This window comes from Macaca nemestrina, chromosome 9 (assembly GCF_043159975.1).
Source record: "Macaca nemestrina isolate mMacNem1 chromosome 9, mMacNem.hap1, whole genome shotgun sequence".
In the NCBI taxonomy this organism is placed as follows: Eukaryota; Metazoa; Chordata; class Mammalia; order Primates; family Cercopithecidae; genus Macaca; species Macaca nemestrina.
Window position 1 is genome coordinate 106,834,250 of NC_092133.1, and position 17,590 is coordinate 106,851,839.

The 17,590-nt window shown below is 31.3% G+C and overlaps 1 protein-coding gene across 1 annotated transcript in view; it reads right to left on the minus strand.

Moving 5' to 3' along the window:
- Positions 1 to 1,141: 1,141 nt before the first annotated feature.
- The window catches only part of LOC112426922 (ankyrin repeat domain 30A), a 133,167-nt gene continuing 116,718 nt past the window's right edge, over positions 1,142 to 17,590 (minus strand). Inside the window, exons 44-48 of the mRNA XM_071068735.1 lie at positions 15,826 to 16,039; positions 14,328 to 14,511; positions 12,336 to 13,253; positions 10,784 to 10,931; positions 1,142 to 1,262 (exon numbers count right to left, since the gene is read on the minus strand). Coding sequence (XP_070924836.1) covers positions 10,839 to 10,931; positions 12,336 to 13,253; positions 14,328 to 14,511; positions 15,826 to 16,039 — 1,409 coding nt within the window. The 3' untranslated portion in view covers positions 1,142 to 1,262; positions 10,784 to 10,838. The remainder of the gene's footprint in view (positions 1,263 to 10,783; positions 10,932 to 12,335; positions 13,254 to 14,327; positions 14,512 to 15,825; positions 16,040 to 17,590) is intronic.

Consider the following 17,590-nt stretch of genomic DNA (forward strand, 5'->3'; position numbering starts at 1 on the left):
TTAAAATTTCTCCCCCAGTCAAAAAATGGAGTATCTATCTATCTATCTATCTATCTATCTATCTATCTATCTATAATCAATTCTTTAATTTATATATCTTGTCATTGCTGGCATCATTTTGGGATCTTCAGAAATGGATTCTCACTATGAATAAAATCACCTAGTTGGATTGTGAGATGTCTGCTACATCATCAAGGTAAATGGGAACCCTGCACAGCTTTATGGAATTCAGGGTAGAAAGAAGATAATGGTTTATGTGCGGTTGCAGTTGCCATTAAAAGACTCAATATCATTGCCATATTAGTCATCAGTAATTCAAGTGATAGACACAAGTGAACATCATTTTAAAAATTTAAAGAGTTGAATAATTTAGCTATTTTCAAGCTATTGTAAAATTGCACAGCAATAACAGAGAGTTTACAAAAACTGAGAAAAAAAGTGATGTAGGTATAGTGGCAATTAAAGACCCAGTCTTGTGTAAAAAAATTATAAGACTTTTAACTTAAAAACAAAACAAAAATGAATCCTTTAAGTGTTCCATGTTTATTTACTTCATAAATGTATTTATTTTAGATTACTTTAAATAATGAACATCTACATGTGATTAACTGTTTGGATGTCAAACATTCACTTCTGATTAGGGGCACAAAACTTGAGATGGTACAGGAAAACATTAAAAGTGTTATGAACAACAGTTAAACTCAAACCAATCAGAAAGTAAGCCAAAACATCTCAAAGTATATATTTAGTTACTAGGGAATAATATTCACTTTCTAAAATGTAACTTAAATGCAGTTTTTAAAGCAATTCAAAATGTGTTACTTAAGTTTATTGAATGAAGTTAACAAATAGATATTTCATAAAAATGAGAACTCCAGGGACTTTTAGTAAAATTTCTGTTTTCTTTCTTTGTTAACACAGGTAATGTTGACCATTATTTAACACACGAGTCAATTAGCTCAGTATTTCACCTACTTAAAAACAAGAATTGCATCAGAAATCTGAAAACCAAAGGAAGAAAGATAATATAACTAACCTTGAACAAGTAGGTCTTTGCACTGTTATTTTATGTCATAGGCTTCAGGAAGAAATCATGAATTTTTCTTCTAAAATAAGTATTCTGTCGACTCAAACTATTGGTAAGAGTTCCAACACAAGGTAATTCTGGGACTGGCCTCCTAGCATGAGCTGTGAATAAAGATCTGGTCTGTTGTTTCTCCAAAAGAAGTTTCTTACTGGTCTCTGCTTGTCTCTCATGAGTTCTATGAAGATTGCAAAAGAAAAAGCTTAGTATTTTATTTTATCCTACATAATTAGAAAAGGACTTGTATTTAAAAAGAAAACTCTTCTATAAGAATAAATAACATTTCCCATTAAACCGTACTTTAACAATGAAGACGTGTGAGAGCATGCCTAATGTATGTAATTATAGGTTTTAAATTGTTCTTAAAAAGTACATATATATTTTAGGAGAATTTCTAACAAAAAGTTTTTTTTTGCCTGCCATGAATATTCACTATGTAGAAATATATCAAAACGTCATGTTGTATTTCTTAAATACATACAATTAAGAAACTAAAACTAAAAAAGCTATAAATATGTGTTTATTAAACCAGTTTAAAGATTTTAAAAAATTATCCCTCAAATATATTTTCAGGCGTTTGATTTAACATTTCTTGTACATTTTCACGCATTATTTGGGATCAATTAAGCATTTGACACTGAGAAGTAATTCACACAAACAACTCCTAGGGGAGACAAAAAGAACTAAAACAGCTTCAAACGCAGTCAGCTACTAACATTGTGACCAAGGCATCGGAGGTGGGGCCTGTCCTTCTGTCTTCCACACACACCCTCAGGCTAACAAAAGTGCTATTTTTAACCATTTTGTGAATTATACATCCCTTAATCTCTGTATTAGTAATTCCCCATTTCACAAGGATGTTTTTATAAAGAATAAGAAAACTATACAGGGTGTTTTCTCAGGGTGCTGTCTAATGATAATTCCCAAGATCACTACCAAAGAAAGTTAATTTACCAACTGCCAGAAAGTGAAATGTAGTAGTAATTGTACTTGACCATTTTGGTCTCAATTTTAATCCTCCAAACAATAGTTAAACTTATTAGTATTTCTATTTGGGGACATGCTGAAAAGCCATTTAATGACAATACTACTGTCTGAATTAAATGCTTCAAAAATACTTAGCTGAAAGACTAATAGATCAGGTTGACTAGATGTGAATCGGAAGGGGAAAAAAAGCCATATAAAACCAACAAATGTGGAAGAGACATAAACTCTCCTGGACAAACATTTGGGAGCTCAGTTCATTTACTAACACCATGTTTCCATAATTATATTATCTAGTTAACTTTCACTTCCCACTGATGTTGTGACCCTGTCTCACTAAAAATTAATCTTTTGAGGTAAATTAATGAGCTTATTTTCTATAATTATATTTTGACTGACTAGTTCATTTGACAACAAATCCCTAAATTTTAATTCCTCTAAATAGAAGTGCTTATATTTTTCTAATTCTGTTTTATTAAAGTCTTCTACAGTTTTCATTTTGGAGAGTTCAGATTCCAGATCTTTAACTATCAGCTCCATCTTATTTATTGAAACAATACCATGCTCTCTTAAGTGCTATAGGTTTCCTTGAGTTTCTGCTTGTGTTTAAACAAATTAAAAGTACAGTAACAAACAATTTAATTGGACATTTAAAAATAACTAAAAGAGTATAATTAATTTGTTTGTAACACATTGGATAAAAGCTTGAGGTGACAAATACCCCATTTACCCTAATGTGATTATTATGCATCTCATGCCTGTATTAAAATGTCTCATTTAACTCATACATATATATGTATATATATATGTACACAGACACCAACTGTGTACCCACAAAAATTAAAATTAAAAAGAAAACAAATCAAAATGGTACATTTTAAAGTAATTATAAGCTTCATAATTATTGTATATTTGTTTCCGTTTGTTTTAAGTCAGTGATTCAGAAAGCAATTTTAAATACATGAACGAGAAGCTGAAGCTTAAAATACTTATCAGCAATATTTACTAAATTGATAATAGCTAATACCTAGATAGGAGGATGAGTTCTGGTGTTCTGTGGCATTGTAGTGTGAATACAGTTAGCTATAATTTATGGTATGCTTTCAAAAAGCTAGAAGAGAGGATTGGAAATGTTCCCAACAGAAACAAATAATAAATGTTTCAGGTATTGAATATACTAGTTATCCTGATTTGAGCATTACACAGTGTATACATATATAGAGGAGATATCACTGTTACTTTATATCCCATAAACATGTATGTACATGTCAACTAAAAATATAAAAAAATTCATCTCATTAAAAAAATAATAATACGGGCCAAACTTAGTGACTTACAGCTAATTAACAGTATGTGGCCTGACCATCCTCACTTAAAACAGGGGAAGGAGGTACCAAGCGCAAGCAGTTTGAGATAGAGAGCCTTTTCTAAGCTAATGCTGCAAATCTCATGGTGTAACTCTTACCATATTCCATTTATTCAAAGCAAGTTCCATTTATGAATGCCTAGAAGCTCCAATGTAGGTGATCTGGCTACCTGCCACAGCCAACGTTCCAGGCAATGGCCAGCATTAACAACAAGACACACAGCTGAGCAAACCTTCAGATTATTGTACTTTCCCAGTCTTTGAGCTGTCCCCAGGAAAGATAAGAGGAACAGTGACAAGCTGTCCTGGCCAAGCTTCTCCCAAATGGCAGATTTATTAATGCAACAAATGTTGTTTTAACCCATTAAATTGTGGGTGATTGTTAGGAAACAATAAAAATAAAAATTGATTTAAAAAATTACAATAGAAAACTTACACAGTAGGAACTAGTCACCTTTAAAGTATGATCTAGTAGAGGTTGATATTAATTTTTTCATGTCAAACTATGCTAATGAGAAGCAGTAGAAAAGTAGAAGACAGACAGACATAAGAGCTACTGAGGAGAAAGATTTCCTAAAATTCCTTTTAATTAAAAATTTTTATTACTAGGCAAGTGTGCTTCTTTAGGATTTCCACTCAAGTTAGGAAATCAGTAAGGCAGGGAAGCAAAGAGGCAAGTTCTGAAGTGCAACAGCTAGAAAACTAAAAATATTTGGTTTAACAATCAAAATCAGACATTATCTGATTTCATAGAAGTACAATCTTAAGAAAGCTAAGCAGCAGAGTATGAAGTAATCAATCTGACATTCATTATTCATTTTCCTTTCCTCAATGAGAAAATAAAGAGAACATTATAGAATCATTTTTAATCATCTCAGAAGTAAAATAAATGTAGTAGGTTTTGAATGTTAATAAATTAAATACAATTTACCCTTTACTCTACTTCACGTTTGTCTATACGAAGAAGTTAAGACCATTTAATCTTTATGTTGTACCACAATCCTTCTTCATATCATACAAAAAAATTAGCTTTGATATTTTGAAATTTAAACAACTAATTTCACTATTGTCTCTTATAAATTGCCTGAACATAACCTATTTTTTAGTGCTGAACTTTCGAGACTTTTTATTTGAATAGGATAAAATATTTATTCCAAAAAAATGTATGAAGCTATAAAATATACCCATGCATCTTGATCTATTTAAGCAGAGGGAAGTAGTTACAGAGAATTGTGATTTCTGAGAATGCAGGAACTGTACCAAGAAAAGATCATCCCAGGTGTTATACATAAGAATCAGGTGCCAGGTCAAAAAAGGATCTACCTGTGAACTGCAAGATGATGAATTAGCTCCATTTCCAATGAGAAAAGCTTATAGCCTGGACTGACTCTTCTCCTCCCAGGATGGATAACATCTACAGATGACTGTGCAAATTACAATGAGTTAATAAAACCTAATGCATGAAATAGTAGACTGTAAGAAGATGATGTGACCAAGATTAGATGGAAATTGGACTGAAGAGAGAGGCATTCAATGAGAGACTAAAGGTTTGAATAGAGAAACAAAGGAAAGGACTCTTGTCTCTGTAAGCTTGACTTCCCATCATGTCATGGAGTCAGCAAGGAATAAGCTTGCCATGGAATCTTTCAAGAAACAAAAAGTAAAGATGTTTCTCTATATTGAACTTTTATTATGCATGATAATATATAGCTGGTAATATGCAAAATGATTGAAAAAGAGTTATCATGTAAGTTGATGTGGTACTGGCATAAGAATAGAGAGATCAATGTTTTAGAATTTAGAATCCAAAAATAGACCTGCACATGTATGGTCAATTGATTTTCAACCAGGATAACAAAATTACTACATGAGAAAAGAATAGCATTTTCAACAAATGGTTCTGGGACAAATAGATATCCATATGCAAAAGAATAAAGTTGGCGTCCCAGCAAATACTGTATTTAAAATTTATCTGAAAATAAAATAGCTAAATTTAAGAGCTAAAACTACAGGTTTCTTCGAAGAAAAGACAGGAATAAATCTTTGTGACTACATTTGGCGGTAGCTTCTTAGATATAACAACTCAAAATATGGATTAACATTATAATTTAAAGCTGTGGTGCTTGAAAATATACTAACAGTAAAGTAAAAAGGCAAGCCACTGAGTAGGAGAAAATATTTGAAAACTGTATTTCTCTTAGAAAACTTGTATCTAGGATATATAAAGAACACTTACCACTCAGAAAGAAAAAGATGACCCAATTAGAAAATGGGCAAAGGAAAGAAATATACATTTCTCCAAAAAAGATATACACATAGCTAAGATGCACATTAAAACAAGATTAAAATTATTAGTCATTAGGGAATGCAAATCAAAACCATGGAGGGGTGCCACTTCCCACCACTAGCATGGAATCATTCCTGGTAAAAATGTGGAGAAATTAGAACCCTCATACTGCTAATGAAAAATGGTATAGCTGCTTTGGAAAATGTACGGGCATAAAGTTAAACATAGAATACCATATGACTCTTCAATTCCACCCATAAGTATGCACCCAAGAGACATGAAAACATATGCAAACACAAAAACTTATAAATAAAAGTTCATGGCAGCATTATTAATAATAGCCCAAAATGGAAACAACCTAATGATCTATCAACTGATGTGTGGGTAGATAAAATGTTTGTTATATCTAGACAATGAAACATACTCAGCAATAAGAAGAAATGAAGTGCCGATACTTGCTACAACAGAGGACCCTGAAAATGTTATGCTAAGTGAAAGAATCCAGTCACAACACACCACATACTGTGATGTGAACAAGATGAAGCGTACAGAACAGGCAAATATATACAAACAAAGTAGATCGGTGGTTCCCTAGAACTGAGCAAGGAATGGGAAACCTGTGGGTGACAAAAATGTAGAATTTCTTTTAAGAGTGATAAAAATATTCTAGAATAGACTGTGTTGACGATTGTATAACTCTGTGAAAATACTAAAAGCCACTGAACTGTGCACTTTCAAAGAGTGAATTGCATGGCATGTTAATTATACCTCAATAAAATTGTTACCAAGAAAACCGATTTGATACTAGTGACTTGAAGTCATAGGATGGTGTACTGCTTGCTTTTATATCATTGGCCAGGGTTCAAGACACAGAATGAGCAGTATGCCCATCTTATAGAAAAAGAATACATTAAACATGTATTCTTCTAAGTCCATAAAATTAAAAAACAAATCTCTTTCACTTCTCAAAGCACTGACAGATTTTTATTTCCCCAAAGTATTTGGGTACCTCTTTTGGTCCCAAAACGTACTTGATGTGTTAGCTTATTCATCTGAATATCCATTTCAAGTAGACCAGTTTTAAAATCTCCATGGAAATTAAGCTTTCCATTTCCACATTCCTTTAACTTCTTTTCTGTCATTTCTAAAAGCTCCTTATATCTGCAGGAATGTACAGAATGACTAAATCAAAATGTTTCAGACGAATATTTAACAATTTCTTTTCTTTCCTTTTTTTTTTTAAACAAATGTGTTCTAACCTACAAAGAAACAAATCAATAAATTATCCCTCTCTCATTTGTTTCAATGTAACACAGTTTGAAAACATTCTAACAAAATTTAACTTTATGTAAGTAATATGAAGAAAATTTTACAACATATATGACAGATAAAGGATTGATATTATAACCATATATAGAGTTTTTATAAATAAACTATTAATATTTATTTTAGTATTTGGTTGGGGGAAAGTAATCATGATTTTTGAACCACGATTACTTTTGTACCAACCTAATATGTTAATATAAAATACTAACCTATTATTAAATACGAGTTTTCACTCAGAGATCAGCATCAAAGGGGAAAAGCATATTTATATGTGAATATTTGCAAAAGACACAAAAATACATTTTTGATACATTTTGACCACAGTCTATAGGAAGAAAAGAATACACACACAAAAATTACCACAAAAATTATTCAAAGTAGAATAGAAAGAAAAGAAAACAGTCCGAGTTGAGGAGGGAAAAGGAAATGAGAGATCATGTGAAGACTTAACGACAGTTGTAGGAAGAGATCTAAAGATCTTTGCTAGCACAGTGCTAACAAAGTGAAAGGCATCCAAAACCATGCAGAGAAAGATAATGAGAGAAAAATATTAATTGGAATCAGAGAACAAATTAAAGTTCTCAGCAAATAGAAAAGCAGCCATGTTGGGGGCTTCAAAGGCACTGAGGAAAATTCTATTTTTAATCTCGGTGGCAGAAACACAATTACTCATTTTACTCTTTTTTAGGTAATACATAGTTTTATTATAACATATATATAATATATGTGTATATATACACATGTGTGTGTGTGTGTGTGTATCAAAAACAGCAGAAGTTTAGTGATATATATACATAACTCACATACGTATGGGAGGTACCAGTAGAAAATAAGTAAATATCCATAATATATTTAAAAACTAAACAGAATCAAAGAGATTGAAATAAAAGTTAATCGAGATAATTTTTGATGATGTTTAAAAACAACAAGGGCAGATTTTCAGATATTAAAGAACAGCAGATATGCACACTACCACCAGGAAGATTACCAAATACAAACATATCTTCAGAAATAAAAATTCGAAGTAGATAATGAAGAGAGCAGTTGACATTATATGCCAAAGGCATTGTCATTATTGTTTTCAAAATCATTAAAGAATAAGAGTGTGATATTTAGGTATTCAAAAAAAGTTGCAGTTTGTGCTGTGATAAAGCATTAAGATTGAATAATTTGTTTAATTATAAAAATGCAGATTAGGTCAAATTTATATCTCAGTTTTAATAAATATGTTGAAATTATAGTTAATATATATTTTTAAAGTTCTAAAATATTGAAACCTTACCCAGTTATTTCTTTTCCTGATTCATTTTTTTCTTTATTTCCCAATCCAAATTATGCTCCAGAGATTGCATTAAGTCACAGTACATTCATTTAATTTCTCTTTTCTATATTCAGTCTTTTAAAGAAGTTAAATTATTATTAAAAATCTAGAGACACTCTTCTTTCCTAAAAATATTATTTCTCTTGAGTTCACGAGTTATATATGTGTAAACCATTTTATAACATGCAGTTTATACACTTTATTCCAAAAATGACAGATTGAAACATAACCTTTTTTAAAACAACCCAAAATTATTTATACTTTCATTAGTATCATTTGCGGAATTTAAACTGCCAAAATTTATTTGGTAAAAAAGTTTTTATGCATAAAATACTAAATGCTAACAATAAGTGAAAAAATAAGTAGTTATATTTATATTTTGGTGCCAAAGATGCCCTCAAAGCATTGTCATCAACAGTTCACAATACTCCAGGTTCGCTCATTCAGATCTAAGAAATATAATTTTTTGAAAGCTCTCATTTGGTCCCCATAACATTTCTGATTCTTACCTAACTTCAGGATAAGGTAACTACGTTCATTCTCTGTAAGCATTCTTTTATGGTTTTTTGATTTTTCTTTTTTTATTAACCATTTTTCTCTAGATAAAGTTTATGTGTTTTCTATGTTTATCATTCTCAATATTGTCAACTTATAATGGATTTATCAAGATGTAACACCACTGCAAACTGAGGAGACCCTGTACTGTGTGTTGAAAATCCCTACTCTAAAATCTGAAGCTTCAAAATCTGAAACTTTTAAAATGCAGACTTAATTTTTCTCAACAGTCAGAAAAAATTTGATTATTGACTAGAACAATTCTCCTCTATTAGAGTGATTTCTGTTTTATATTTATTGATTGAAATATATTTCGAATAAAACTTTATTATGTCAATGTCTGAAAAAATAAATTATCAGTATAATATATTTAATTGTGTTGTAACAACTGGTAAGATAGAATATTTTCAATTTATACAATAACAGGTAGCATGTATGTCAGATATAATCCTCTGCTTAGGTAAATTTATAATAAGACGTGATTATGTCTCATGAAAAAATAAAGCAATGTACAACTGAAAGTTAAATTGCTCTGCACCAACTAGAAAACACATCCTGAAGCACAAGGTCAATGAGAGTCAGAACAGTCAGAGAAAGCTTCATGAAAATGGAAAATGTGTCCACCAAGTCTGAATGAATGAGGACAGATGAACAAAAACTGAAAATGGAGGAAAAGCATGAGGAAGGCAGAGAGATGAGGAAACCGGCCCAATTAAGTAAATATAAAATCCAGTGGCAGAGAAATAAAAACATAGGTCCACACAGTAACTTGTAAGTGAATGCTTATAGCAGCATTATTCATAATAGCCAAAAGGAGAAGCAGCCTAAAGATCTATCAACTGATGAATGAATAGCTGCTGTAGCCATGCAATAGAGTATTATTGGACAGTAAATAAAAATGAAATACCGATATGTACTACAAAATAGATGAACCTTAAAAACACTACGCTAAGTAAGAGAAGCTGCTCATTAAACACTACAAATTGTATGATTCCATTTCTATGAAATGTTCAGAACGGGAAAATCTATAAAGACAAAAATTAGATGATGGTTGCCTAGGACTGGGGAAGGTGGAGAAACATAGGAGTGAGTGGTGGTGATGACTAAGACATACGAAGTTTCTCTTTAGGGCGATGAAAATGTTCTGAAAATGATTGTGGTGATGGTTATACAACATTGTGAATATATTAAGAGACATTGAGTTGTACAATTTAAATGTGTGAACTGTATGATACGTGAATTTTTTTCCCAATAAATTTCCTTTTTAAACATCCAATGGCAGTATCAAGATAATTTCCTTTATTTTCTATTTTGAATATGCCTACTACACATGATCTAAATATGTATATGTTTATACAATATAATTAAAAAGAAAAAATAAAAGAATTGCCTAGCTATTCAAATATTGTGTATATTAACCTAAACATTTGCATTTTGGAGAGTAGTATAATGTCCTTGGCATCCATTCACAAAAGTGGAGCTAAGAAATAAGATAATTTTCTGGAATATTCCATTACACATTCTTCTCTGATTAAATATGGCTTGCCTCACCATGGCAACATAAATCACTGAAAAATACTGTTTATCTGAAGAATAGTCTCTCAACTTGTGGGATAAGCAATGTATAATTCTTAATCTTCTTAAGGGTAAATATTATGAAAAAATAAGTAATTATAAGAAAAACATTGCAGAATGATAGCCACAGTTTTTAAAATAAGCATATTATAAATAGAATTGTAATAAAACTAATTATAATGAACATATAAAAGAAGTCTTCCCATGGAAATTAATATCATAAAACAATTTATATTATTTAACCAGCTATAGATTCACTGTTGGCATGTTACATTTAATACATACTTGACTTTTGACTTGAAATCATTTCTTCATTAAATCCTATATCTCATCTTTGAGATTAATGTGATAATGTGGTGTAAGTTCTAGTGAGATCTGACACACACTGTTCATTGAGATCAGCCAATCGTTTTTGAAGTTGTCTCACAATGACCTGACAAGACATATTTGTTATTGATTTTGTAAATTATCTTATCAAATTAACAATATTTACTTTAAAAAAAATCCCCAAATATATTGATTCAGCTTATTTTCTTCATTTGTACACATTGCTGCTTATTACTGAATCCACTCAAGGACAAAAGAAGGTGTTATCTTCCTGCCAAACTGGTAGTCTCTTACTAGACACCAGATTCATCCCACTAGTCATTTGTCCCCTAATGAATCTGTAATGCTTCACAACCTACTGAAGTCTCAAAAAAAAAAAAAAAAAAAAAAAAAAAAAAAAAAAGTTGGGGCAGGACTAGTGGTGGCAAATTCTACACAGTGGAATGCTTTCTTTCTTCTGTATTAGAAGCACAAATCAACATCAAAGTTCCTCACATATTCAATCACCTGTTGAAATTTTTCCAATAGATTTCTATCTCAGAATAAAACTATTTTTATTTTAAAGCCTTTAGAGACCCTAGGTAACCTGCTCTCCACATCTCTCCTGACCTCAGCTGCTATGTTTCTCTTCTCTACTCGCTTATTTTGTACTATACATGAACCTTGCCACCCCACATGAATTGTAAAATGGGGATCCAATGCAAAGCTAATAAATCACAGATAGCTACAATGACCTTTCTCTGGGACATGATAGTCTTTGAGCTTTGAAATATAAATTATGAGCAAATTATTTGTAACAATATTCAAAATAAGTTATAAATACCAGTGGGGTGATTAAATCAAATTTGATATTGTAAAATTCACTACATTTGTCCTAAGGTATTATTTAATAAAATGCAGATGTCTTTAAAAAATTGAGAGGTTATAACAATACATAATTTGAGATTCAAATATGTTCAGATTTAAGTCAAATTGACATAAATGAAAATAAAATTATATCAACTAAAATATACAAAAAGCTACTGAAAAAAAGTATTATTACAAGATGCAGAAATGTACACTTCAAAATATACTTCAAATACACTTCAGTTCCTCTGGAAAATTTATAATTAATTGTCAAAGTAGATTGCTGAACTGAATCTTAATTTCAAAATACTAATTGCTGATATGGGCATTCCCATTTATCTGCTTCAATGTGGTCATAAAATGTGGCGACAAAGAGACATTAAAACCTTTATTTCAACAGTAAAACCCAATGTCATTAATGTTCATCTATTAAAAATCTTAAACTTAAAATTTCATCAGTGACACAATGTCTTTACTCAAAATGTAACGTCTCTCTCAGCTTTAACTTTCATTTTGTGGAGATGAGGTATGTTTCTAAGCTGACATAGTAAGTATATTTATCATCTATTTATATTCTACTAGATTCAGCATTTAACCAACGCCAAATATGCTTTAAATTTTCTTTCAGGAAGGTTGACAAGTATTTATATTTTTTGATACTTACTTCTCTTTCTTCTTTCTCTTTTTCATATTTATATATACAGTCTTTTAAATGGTTATTGTAATTAAATAACTCCTCATTTTTCTCTTTTAGGAGATGATGTTGCATTTTCCTCTTAAGAAGCTGAATATTAATTGTTATCTTGCTTTTGTTATCAGCTTTCTTATGTGCATGAATTAATTGCTGTCGAAGCCACATATTTTTGCTTTGTAGTTGAAATAATGTCTGCTCCAGAGACTCCTGCTGTTCATTGTGTATGTTCACATTATCTTGTTCATTTTGATACATGTGTTCAGCTTTCTTCATTTGATACTGTGTTTCATCTCGCTCTCTTTGTGCATGTTCTGAAACCAATGTATTTTCCCTCAGAACATCTCCTGCATAATTGAGATTAATTTTTAGGCTTTTGGATTTCCTTTGAGCTTCAGCAAGTGGTTGATGGAGCACCTTATTGTTATATATTGTATTATTCACATCAACATTAATTTTGCCTTGCAGAGAAGCATCTCCTGCAGTGTGGAAAGCAAGTCCTTGGCTTTTTCTTGATGTCACAATTTGATCACGGTCTTGTACAGCAGAAGCCAGTCTAGGATAGTATGATTCAATTTCTCTCTCCCGTATTTCTTTGTCTTGTTTTTCCTTCAATTTAGAAGTGAGCATTGTGTTCTCAGCCATCAGAACTTTAAGCTGCCCACTATATTGAGATGCCCTTTTTGTTAATGATTCCTCTTTCAGTTTTAGAGTCATTTGAAGTTCAGCATTCTTTTCTTTTAAAATCTTAATGTCCTTAAAGTATTTATTTTCCTTCTCCTGGTGTTGGTGTTTTAGTTTGGCTATTTCCAGTTTTAGCATGGCAATTTCCTTTTTCAACATGCGATTTTCATGTAGGAGATAATTTTCATTTTCATGAGTGTGAGAAACCTAAATAAAACAAAATAAACTTTTAGCTAGCAGTCAAAATGGCATAACATAGTTCCTCTGAAACTAAAGAATAACTTGTACATTTATACAATGAAAGAGTTTTTATAAGTAGGTATCAGTTGAAGAACCATTGAATCAAAACTTCAAATGCTATAGAGCATAAATTCCCCAAAGTTCAAACATTTATTTGAAGACAATGAATTCATGAAAGTACAAAATAAATGACTAGAGAATTTTTAAGAGCCTGAGAATTGAAAAAAATAAAATGTTCCCTGAATTACAACAAACTCAACAGCATAAAATTAAAGATTAATCAATTTGACTGCCTACAAAAACTGGGTTTACACTCTGATGTCTAAATTATACAAGATCCCATACTAAGAGCCTTAGTGCTGCATATATTTAGACAGATAAAATTTCCCAAAGTTCTTTCAGTTCCTTTTTCCTGAGAATATTCTCTAGATATTCTATTTTTTAAAAATATATAGTTAATTTTAAGAATTATATTTATGAATTTTTGATAAATTGAGACATTGTAACAAGCACTTTTAGTTATCACAATTCTGAAAGGAAAAGATTAAAAATATAAACAAGTTGTAGGATTTTCTCCCAGTCTTATGAGTCTACATCCAGGGCCTCTCCACCAAATCTCAGTTAATTCTACTGGGTAAATATGTAAATATAAAAGAAGTCTTCAATTTCAAAAACAAAAGAAAGATGATAAAATCTAGAGAGCCCTACATAGAAAACCATGCGCTTGTTTACTATGACAATAACTTTTGCTTTCTCTTCATAATGTTTGAGTCAGTATTAAATGTTAACTATGTTGCTAGGAAAAAACTACGTACTAATAAATTATCACTAAGTATATGGTAGGGACAATCATTGTTTTCAAAAGCTCTTTGTACTTAAATAAGATACTACATGGATGTCATAATTAATAACAAATAACCGTAGCTACAAAAGTGATAATTTTAAGATAACATTTTTGTCTGATTTAGACCTGAATAATTCATACTAAATCAGAGGGAAATAAAGTTAGAAATATAAAATTTTTATCAGAGATTGATTTACCTGACTCAAATTACTTCTTACACTCTTCACTTCCATATCTTGTATTCTGAGAGCCTGTTCAAGTTCTTGTTTCACTTCTAACTCTTTCCTATGTTGCTCTTCGATTCTTCCTAATTCTTTCCTAAGTTTTTCATTTAATATATTGGCGTTTCTTCTCTTCTCTTCTTCTTGGTTTAAAGTCAATCTGCCATTAAACATACTTATCTTAAAATTCATTTTGTTAGAAAATAGAATTCACTGTGAGATACATTTATTACTACATTGGTTTATTATTCCAATAAAATTCCTATATTCTTGAATTTTTTTTTCTTTCTAGTTCTCAGGTATTTATTACTCGAACCTCTTCCAAATGACATACATACTTGAAAAATAGTGAGGAAAGAACATCTTCTAGTTAGAAAGTTTCTCATACTATTAACAACTGTTTCTGTAACTAGCAATGACTGTTATGGAAAAGAATACTGGAAGCTATCCAGCAAATTCATAAGTTGAAAATTACTTTTTAAAAATCTTACACAGTCAAAATTACTCCTCAATGAGGACAGATCATTTAGAGTTAACTGATTAAAGTGACTGATTAAAGTTAACTGGTTAGTTTTTATGAATAATTTACTGATTTATTAGACATAAATATTCATACTTATAAAATATGGCAAGTATCCCTAAAAATAATTTTAATATTAAAATCTCAGATTAGGTTAAATAGTCTAATATCTGTTATCCCATATATCTTTTGCTTCTTTTTTGAGTAATGCTTTAAATGTATCTTGTTGATTATTATATATTTTATCAACAAATTTTAAATCTCTTTTATCACAAGACAGAATATAATACTTAAAGAATAAAAATAATATGCATTTAACATAGAACTCTGAATTAATTTTATTTATGTAGGAGAGCAAGAGATGTTGAATAAACTAATAAATTATTCTGTATTTTCTCTACATTCCATGCACATTAAACGTGTATAATTAAAAGAAATTGATTTTGGGGGAGAAAAGAATGGCCATTTCACACTCTGTTCGTTGAGCTGTAAATGAATATAAATTTTCTTGAGAATAACTTAGAAGCAACGCACAAATAACTTCTTAAAAACTTCTTATAATTTAGCCAAATATTTTTATATTGAAGAACTTATTCCAAGTCAATAATTAGAAAGGTAGAAAAATATTTGCATGCAGTTATGCCTTGCATCACTTATAATACAGAAATTTAAAAATCAAAAAAATTAATTTGTTAAGTAAGTTAAGTAAGGATTTCCAAATAATGGCCTTCTATATAGCCATTAAAATTGTGATTTAAATAAATATGCATTTAATTATCAGCAGAAATATTCACATTTAAGAACTTGTATTATTTAAAAGAATTTGACACTCTACAAGACAGAGATTTTTTTCTCCAGTTAAACCTCAGAAGGTAAGTCAGCTATTACAAAAAGTATCCTACATAATTTTAGTATAAATAGTTGAAATATTCATTTAAAACTAGGATGTCATACCTCACACTGCAGGGCTCTTGTTCCCATTTAACTTTTTGATTCTCTAACTGTGATTTTATTTCTTTTGTTTCTGATAGTTCCTTTTTTGGTACACAAAACTTATTTTTCATTCGTTCAAGTTTTGCTGTAAGTTTTTCACAGTGATGTTTTTTAAGTTCCCTTGCTCTTTTACAAGAAGGAACTGCATCCAAGCTTTTTGATAGGCTAGTTGAATCTGTCTCAAGGAGGAGATAGAAATAAAATATATTAGTACTTTTGGGATATAAAAGGCTGCATATTTTAACAATCACTTATACACTGAACTACTGGGGGAAACTCACCCCTGATAATTCACATGGGTTCTTTTCTATTTCCCTAAGTGTCAGTTGGTCTGAGAAATAAAGGGAAAGAGTACAAAGAGAGAAATTTTAAAGCTGGGTGTCTGGGGGAGGCATCACATGTCAGCAGGTTCCGTGATGCTCCCTGAGCCGTAAAACCAGCAAGTTCTTCTTAGCGATTTTCAAAAGGGGAGGGAGTGTACAAATAGGGTGTGGGTCACAAAGATTACATGCTTCACAAGGTAATAAAATATCACAAAGCAAATGGAGGCAGAGTGAGATCACAGGACGGGCTGAAATTAAAATTGCTAATGAAGTTTTGGGTACACATTGTCATTGATAATATCTTATCAGGAGACAGCATTTGAGAGGAGACAATTGGTTTGACCAAAATTTATTAGGTGGGAATTCCCTTGTCCTAATAAGCCTGGGAGCGCTATGGGAGACCAGGACTTATTTCATCCCTTTGTCTATGACCATAAAAGACAGCCGCCCACAAAATGGCCATTTTAGAGGCCTCCCCTCAGGGACGCATTCTCTTTCTCAGGGATGTTCCTTGCTGAGAAAAAGAATTCAGTGATAGGTCTCCTATTTGCTTTTGAAAGAAGAGAAATATGGCTCTCTTCTGCCCGGCTCTCCCAGCAGTCAGAGTTTAAGGTTATCTTCCTTGTTCCCTGAACATTGCTGTTATCCTGTTCTTTTTTCAAGGTGCCCAGATTTCATATTGTTCAAACACACATGCTCTGCAAACAATCTGTGCAGTTAATGCAATCAACACAGGGTCCTGAGGTGACGTACATCCTCCTCAGCTTATGAAGATGATGGGATTAAGAGATCAAAGTAAAGACAGGCATAGGAAATCACAAGGGTATTGATTGAGGAAGTGATAAGTGTCCATGAAATCTTCACAATTTATGTTCAGAGACTGCAGTAAAGACAGGCATAAGAAATTATAAAAGTATTAATTTGGGGAACTAATAAATGTCCATGAAATCTTCACAATTTATGTTCTTCTGCCTTGGCTTCAGCTGGTCCCTCTGTTTGGGGTCCCTGACTTCCCGCAACACCGAAAAAATATATATTGATTGGCTACCATGTGGAAGGCATTATACTAAGCTCTGCAGATTAAACAGAAAAAAAAAAAAAAAAAAAAAACCTCTGCTCTTGTTTCACTTAAAATATACTGAAAAGCAAAGCCCCAGAAAAGTGGCAATTATAAATTCAGATAGATACTTTAAGAAAACAGATTGCTAAGAATAAGATATATACTAGGCCCATGGAAAATTCCCCTGAGGAATGTACGGTTACACTGTGGAAAGAAGATTGAAAAGGAAGCAGCTGAGCAAAGGGGGAAGAAAAGCATTTTATCCAGTGTGTGGCATGTGCTGAAGCTCTAGAGTAGTCTGCCTCCAGCCAGGAGAGAACAACGGGTATTGATTTTTCTTCTT